Source organism: Oryzias melastigma, linkage group LG4 (assembly GCF_002922805.2).
Source record: "Oryzias melastigma strain HK-1 linkage group LG4, ASM292280v2, whole genome shotgun sequence".
In the NCBI taxonomy this organism is placed as follows: domain Eukaryota; kingdom Metazoa; phylum Chordata; class Actinopteri; order Beloniformes; family Adrianichthyidae; genus Oryzias; species Oryzias melastigma.
This window is the reverse complement of record NC_050515.1, coordinates 315545-323450: the sequence shown is the minus strand read 5'-3', so window position 1 is coordinate 323450 and position 7906 is coordinate 315545. Positions and strand designations below refer to the sequence as shown.

General features: G+C 39.3%; 1 protein-coding gene across 1 annotated transcript; it reads left to right on the top strand.

Moving 5' to 3' along the window:
• Positions 1–397: 397 nt before the first annotated feature.
• nit2 (nitrilase family, member 2) lies at positions 398–7828 on the top strand. Its single transcript, XM_024278344.2, has 10 exons — positions 398–497; positions 657–775; positions 1118–1238; positions 4299–4387; positions 4459–4552; positions 4643–4717; positions 4809–4887; positions 6589–6687; positions 7160–7215; positions 7445–7828. The coding sequence occupies exons 1-10, from the start codon at positions 470–472 to the stop codon at positions 7543–7545; spliced, it is 861 nt and encodes a 286-aa protein (XP_024134112.1). The 5' UTR covers positions 398–469; the 3' UTR covers positions 7546–7828.
• Positions 7829–7906: the final 78 nt, after the last annotated feature.

Genomic DNA, 7906 nt, shown 5'->3' with positions numbered 1-7906 from the left:
ACTCATGTTTGCAATAACACAACCCTAAGTCAAATAATTCAGCTCAATTTAACTTTTTGCAGTAAAGTTTAATGTATAATTTATTTTATTTTTTTTATATATTCGTATGTAATTTCTGACTTAAAGTAAAGATCTGTGTTACAGATAAAAGTGACCGATTTGGCCTTTACTTTAAGGAGGCGGAGCTTTCACTCAAACTGGAACCGGATTGGCTGAATCCATACCACCTCAAAACTTCACACTAAAAGCACGTGGTCTTTAAAGTAAAGTTTATGAGCTAATAATGTTAACCTTACGTGTACCACTATCTTCAAAATGCTATTTGGTTCTTAAAGAATGACTAAACTAACTTTCATAGGTCTTAAAATGACATCAATATACCAAGTGGACTTTTATTTTGAAAGTCAAGCGGATCCCCGGAAACACTTGTCCGCATTCTATCTGTTCGAGGTTTAAAACAGACTTCCACATGACCGCTGCAGCTAGAATAATGTCCAGTAAGTATTCGCTGTTTGTTTTTTTTTTTGTTTTGTTTTTTTTCTTTACTCCGTGTTTCTTTTTCCCCGTAAATGACCGAGTTCAGCTGCAGTTTGGTTGTTTGTTTTCATGCCCAGCTGGTTAATAAACAGGAGACCAACAGAGTGTTTGTTTGACAGAGTTCCGTCTGGCCGTGGTCCAGCTGCAGGTGACCAGCGTCAAGGCGGACAACCTGAGCAGAGCCCGGCGGCTGGTGAAGCAGGCGGCGGGGCAGGGCAGCAGGGTGGTGCTGCTGCCGGTGAGGTGGACGAAGCAGCCTCCAACATCTGCACCCAGTTTCAGGCAGAAACTCTCTTTGCAAACCCCACTTTATTGGGACATTTTCATTAAATAGTTTTTATTTGCATCCCTGACAAAGTCAAAAAGTTCCGATTTTTTTTCGTTTGATGTGTGTGCATTGTATTCATTTCTTTAAGATCAAGATAAAAGCTTTGAAGTAGAGATTTTGAGATAGTTTAGCAAAAATAAACCCCGCATTAAATGCAAATGTGTATTTTAAAGTCTTAATCATGAATAGAAGTTTAGTGAGCCTTTCATTTCCTCAGGAGCTGAGTGAGTTTTCATTTGGTGTCTTTGTCAGGAATGCTTCAACTCTCCATATGGAACCAGCTTCTTCTCAGATTATGCAGAGAAGATCCCAGGAGAGTCCACCCAGATGCTGTCGGAGGCGGCTAAAGAGAACCAGGTGTATTTAGTTGGAGGTAGGGATGCATCAGCTGACACTGAAAAAACAAACTATTGTTCTTTGATACTAACATTTCCTAAAATGTTCACAGTTTAGGATTGCTTTCCAATTGAAAAATAAACATAGAATATAGCAGGATTCAAATCATTAAACTAATAAATATTTAGGGATGGAGTATAGTCTATAAATAATAACAAAAAAGCTGTGATAGGGTTACAGAAACTGTTGAATAATCCTTTGTTTGCTTGTAATTTTCCATCACATGTCCAAAATAACTAAAGGTCATTTTACATCTTGAAGATGTCAATTAGTAACATGTGGAAGGCTCAAGAAGTGACTGTGTATTGGTCCTGCCCCCTTTGTTGTCATGGTAACAGCTGAAAAACTTCACAGGCATGGCGTTCATCTGTCTTAAATGAGCGTTTATCAATTAAAAGTGGAAGTTGACCCTTTTTTTTAAATTGATACCTGATGGTTGTTCTTAATTTGATTTGTACAAATTAATAAAATATTATTCTTTTTTTAAGACGAGATTACATTCCATTTTAACATTATAGTCATGTGACTAAACCTCCAAATTTTGAATGTTCCCTTTATGTGTTCAAATAGGATTTACTTTCTTTATTTTGCAGTGTTACCTTGCTATGGCTCTCCTTTCGCAAGTCTTGCTGTTTGGCAGGTTTTTTTAGTGCAATTGTTGATGTTTTTTTTTCTTTTCTTCATTGTGATTCTATAAAAGTGGAATTATTTTTTCTGCAAAAATTTGAGTTTCTAGAGAGTTAAACAAGAGCGTTAAAATATTTTGATGATTGTGATTTTAACATGTTCTTTTGGCATTTTTATGATAACGGAGGACAAATATTAGAAACATTAAGCTTAAAATTGCATTTCTGATTTTTTTTTAATTCACATTACTGTGAACCAGGAGCAGATGAAAAAAAAGGTGGTTGAAAAACTACTTATTTTAGGCCTAAAAAATACGCTGGGTGGGCCACAAACTCTCTTCTCTGAGCTCTAAGCAACAGGGAGGGGAAGTGGGGGCGGGGTTGCTCGGTCCTGTTCACAACTTAGAGGAAAATTTCTAACGAACTACTGCCACTCTGCAGAAAATATATCCTAGAATTTTTCTTTTTTTTTTTTGGCTAAATAAAAGACAGCAGGGAAGGCTTCTACAACAGATCAGAAGATGATCAAAGTGATACTTTAAAACAGGGGTCTCAAACTCGCGGCCTGCGGGCCATCTGCGGCCCCCGGGATGATCATTTGTGGCCCATGTCTTCATATGAAAGATTACTGTTAGTGCGGCCCGCAAGACTGATGTGAATGACAGTTGCTGTGTTCAGAACTGAACCCACCAATCACGGTAAAGTATCTGGCTCTGGAGGCGGGACATCAGCGGGCTGTCCAGTACCTCCTCACTCATTCTTTCATTCCTCCAATCAGCTGGGCGGAGGAGGAGCCATGAAGCACCAAACGCGATTCGCGTGATAAATTATCATGCCCCGCACGGGGAATCTGCTGCTCGCGGGCGGCTTCTCAAAAAATGTGTTTCTGTCGCCGTGCCGCGTGTAGGAGGAGCTTCCAGCTCCGTGTGTGGATGTCTCTCTTAGAATGAATTCACATATGATGTCGAGAAATACGTTTTTTTGACGTGCTGACTGTTCCTATTGAATCAGAGGTCCACAAGCTCCGAGCCGCAAACCTGTGGCCCGCCCTCTTTCACCGCGCGGCGATCCGCTGCTCCCGCCTGTCAAACGTGATCCTGAGCTCGGCTCGCACCTGCGTGGGCGTGTCTATGAATTTCAAGGTTCACACACCGGCTGTGTCGGCGCGCATTCCAGTCCATGTAAACGCGAGTAGAAGTCCGATTTTCTGCTACACGCGTTTGCATAGAACCCCCATGGAAAGCAGCCCCCCCCCGAATGCGCAGCCGGCGCGCACAAGCACCCCACACCTCCAATGAATGGAAGACATAGATCAGATTTATTTATTGTGAGGAGTTCTACAAAAATCTACAAAAAATTAAATCTTTCAAAGATTTTCTGGGTACCGAGGCTTCTCTAACTCTGAAGGAGGATCTGTTAATACAGACATTTGAAACTGAACAAAAATAATTAGTTTTCTCTACTCAGCCAGTCAATATGTGGTTTCTTCAGTCGTCTGTATCTGTTGTTTGGTCATTATTATTATTGTATTTATTTATTACTAATTTATTTGTTTTTTTATTAATCTTTTAATTTAATTATTTATTTTATTAGTTAGTCCTTTATATTTTGAACAACACATTCATAGTACTTGGAAGAAAAAAAAATCAAGAAATCAACAACAGAAAATTGTATATAAATTATAAATAAAAACATTACACCTCTATTATGTAGTTCGAAATGGAGTAGGAAGAAGTTTAAAAAACTTTTTCAATCCTACCTCCTAGCAAAATATCTTAAGTTTAATCTTCAATATAAACCATTTCAGAAACGGACATGCCCTTTTTTATATATAAATCAACACACACAAAGATCTATACATGTCGTTCATTATTTATTCATTATTTTGTGTTAAAAATAAAGATATTTGAGAACATTGGAATGTTTTATCAATGCTTTTCTTGGGAAAATCCTGATGCGGCCCAGCCTCACCCAGACTCTGCCTCCAGCGGCCCTCGGCTGAATTGTATTTGAGACCCCTGCTTTAAAACATCTAGAATAACTATGACAAATACAGTTGACTGCTTCGTGGATTTCAGCTACTGCAGAATATTTTTAGAATACAATTCCTGGAATAAACGAGGGAACAACAAGGAAAAGGGTATATTTATTTATTTATTTACACATTTAAACTAGAGTGGGAGGATAGACCCCTTGATTTAACATCTCATTTTATATGTATTGAATCATTTACTCTTTTAAAAAAAAATCTCAAGCAAATAAGAAAACTTTTTTTTCAATTTAAACTAATACACTTATCTGAAATGGTGCATTAATATAGTCTCTTTTCATGCAGCTTAATTGGATCTAATACTTGAAAACTAAATTGCAGGATTTCTTTGTCATGTTCTTTGTATTTTCATGTTCAACAGGATCCATCCCAGAGGAGGACGGGGGGAAGCTGTATAATACCTGTGCAGTGTTTGGTCCTGATGGAGAGATGATTCTAAAACACAGGAAGGTGCGTGGACTTTTATCTGCTAGCGATATCTTCACTCCCACTGCATCTAACCTGCTGCCGTTTCCTCCTAGATTCACCTGTTTGACATCAACGTTCCGGGAAAAATCTGCTTCCAGGAGTCGGAGACTCTGAGCCCCGGCAACAGTTTGTCCACGTTTGACACGCGTTGAGTGACACTCTCTGCATGCCGCCTTGTTTCCAGCCGTGTGCACAAACATCTGGTGGTTCTGACTCCTGTCTGTAATTCTAATGCAGCTTTTTGCAAAGTGGGCGTGGGGATCTGCTATGACATGAGGTTTGCAGAGCTCGCTCAGATCTACAGCCGAAAAGGTCAGCCTCTGAGACTGTGGAAGAAGATTGGCTTAAACACTGGATTGATGGTGTGTGGTTGTTTTCTTTTTATTTTTTTTTCCATCGACAGGCTGTCAGCTGCTGGTTTATCCTGGAGCTTTTAACATGACGACCGGTCCAGCCCACTGGGAGCTCCTGCAGAGGGGGAGGTAAGACTCAGATTTGTCCACAAATCCAGAAGGATTTTTGTTGAATTGTCCCAATGAAAAGTGAGCCAAACACGAGTTTTGAATACAGAACATTCATATTAAATCCTTCTAAATGATCAAACAGCACCACCTGATGCCCATAGATAGAACCTTCAGTCCATTTTTCTGTGAAGTCTGAATTCCTTCACTGCTCATTATATAGTGCAATCACCATTTTCTAGTGTTCCAATTCCCAAATCGAGTGCTCTAGTCTAATCTCGGTCTAATTTCCCAGAAGTCTTGGCGAAAAACCACTGTGCATTGATGCTCACTACATTAGTGAAGGCAAACACAATGCATTGAGCTTATCCACATATCCACATTTTCATCATCAGAACACAGTGGAGTCATAAATAGAATATAGTGAAATGTTCGCATTGATTAGATTTTCACTTAGTGAAATCAGTGATGTCATATCCCCGTTTAAAAAAACAAAAAAAAAAAAAGAAAAATAGCGAGCATGGTGTCTGAATTGCTTTTAAAATCCAGGAAACTAAATAGTCCTGCATTAAATTCCTAATATGTTCACATAATAAAAAATTGGTTTTCTAATTTTGTGTGTTTCAATCATGACATTACTGGTCAACTATTTATTATATTTTTAATAAATGTTAATTAAAAATAAATGAGCTCTGACAGGAGACAAAACTTTAAACTGATACTGTTTGCTTCTAAATGCTCTCATTTGGTTGGATGACAGCTGGCTGTTACATAAGTAGAAGAACATAAATCTACACAAATAAACAATGAAGGTACTACAGTACATTCATGGCAGTTGGTAAAGTCAACTTTTAAAGTTATGTTTTTGTCGAGATTGGAAGCATAAAAAATCCTGATAGTTTTTAAACCTGGATGTTTCAGACTGAAGTGTTTCAGTTTCATAAACGTAAACCCTGTCAGGGACCTCTTCTTTCTAATGCTTTTCTTTTATGAAGCAGACCTTCTTGTAGTTTTTGAACTAGTAAAATAAACTTTTTAAAGACCCACTTCAATGAAAATTGTGTTTCTAACAAGTTCTTATAGCATTTTCTCATGATGGAGGTCGTATATAAAAATAATAGGATTAAAACTGCATTTCTGAGTATTTCTTTATTAAAATCTTGACGGGTCATGAAAACCTGAAGTCTGAAAAAGCTCAGACTTTTGATGCAGTAACTGCCATGCAGCAGGCCAGAGTTTCCCTCTGCTACACTTGTGATTCTTCCACTTGCAGACAAGTAGATTCATTTCTGTCGTCGTTTTCCTCGTCTGAGCTGGAATCTGGCTCAGAAGGGTATCCAGGCAGCATAGCTCGGATATTTCTTTTAGTCTTTTTTGCAACGCTGGTGTTAGCTTGGGCTTGTGAGATGCTATAAACTAGCAGGAGAGAATGTAAACAAAGGGTTGATGCTAAATTAGTGGAGCTAACTTCTGCGCCAAAAGTCAACTTAGAGGTGAAATTCTCATGAACTCCTGCTGCTCTGCAGAAAAAGTCTTAAAAAAACAACCCAGGGTTTTTGATTTTGGCTAAAAACTGCAAAATCTTTTTTTGTAAATTCATATAAATGACTTGTGGTTGATGCATTGTCTTCCTGATGTTTCTATCACATCTTTTCCTTGTTTCTTTGTGTTTGCCAGCAGTTATCTGACAGACAGGATTCCTCTCTTTTCTGTACCATGCAGGGCTGTTGATAACCAGGTGTATGTGGCCACAGCTTCACCTGCCAGAGACGAAACGGCATCGTATGTGGCCTGGGGTCACAGCACTGTTGTAAACCCCTGGTATGAGAACAAACACACTTGTTATGGTGAACCCAGCAGACAGGAAACAGCACAATCTAATGTCAGCTAAATATGCTAAGGTTTCATTAAATATGTGGTTACTAAGCCTGAACAAGTATTTACAATTGTAATATAAAAGCTGTATGACGCAAAACCGCGTTCTAATTGCCAGGCCGTGATTATGTTGCAGTCACAGAACAAACAAACATGAAAGCACAGTTTTCCTTTAGAAAAGGAATTGATTTGACGCACTACGCCGGACTTTGAGCCGCTATTATCTCTAAAGGCCTCAGCACCAACAAAACAAAATCAAAGAGGAACTCTGTGAGCCGTGTGGAACTCTTATTATAAACTCCCGAGCACCAGCTCGCTAAGTGAATCATTATGAAGTTTTATTACTGTGCTTAGCGTCAAGTTAACGGCGGGATTTGGTCGACTAATGTGAAAATGTGAGCTGTGTTTGTTCCTGCAGGGGAGAGGTCGTCTCCAAAGCGGGAGCAGAAGAAACGGTTATCTATGCAGATATCGGTGAGTCTCTGCCGGCTGAGCCCGTTGTTTCTCCACGCAGCATTGTTTCCTGGTGTCCTTGTGCTGACTCAGATGCCAGCTCATCGCCGGCCGGGAAAATAGATTGCAATAGAAGGCTTTTATCGTTCATCTGTGTTGGAAATGCTTTGATAGAAAGTAAAAAAAGAGGGTCTACAGGAGATGAAGAGATTAGAAAGTGCAGCTCTGAAGCGGCCTCTCCGTGTTGCAGATCTGCAGTATTTGAGCGACATCCGGCAGCAGATCCCCATCACAGCTCAGCGGCGGGACGACCTCTACGCGGTGACGTCTGTGCAGGAGGCATCAGGCTGAGCCAAGCAGCTCAAACCTCCTTCATCTCCACCAGGCTATAAATCAAAGTGGATTCTGATCTGGAGTGATGTCATTTGTGGATGGAGTTCATTTTTCTTTGATCTTCATGATGAACAGAACATCGCAAACCTGAGTGACGTAACTCTGTTTTGTTTCACTGATTATTCGGGAAGAAGCTTCACGTCTGCTTAAGAATCCTGAACATTTTTTGAATAAAACTGTTTGTAAATGTGATTTTAACATTTGGAATTCACAATAAAAAGCAGAAACTTTCCTACTTAAATGATTGATTTGTGCTTTTATTCTTCGGATGTGAACAGATTAAAGTTTGAGCACACTTTTGTTTATTTTTTTAAAGCAA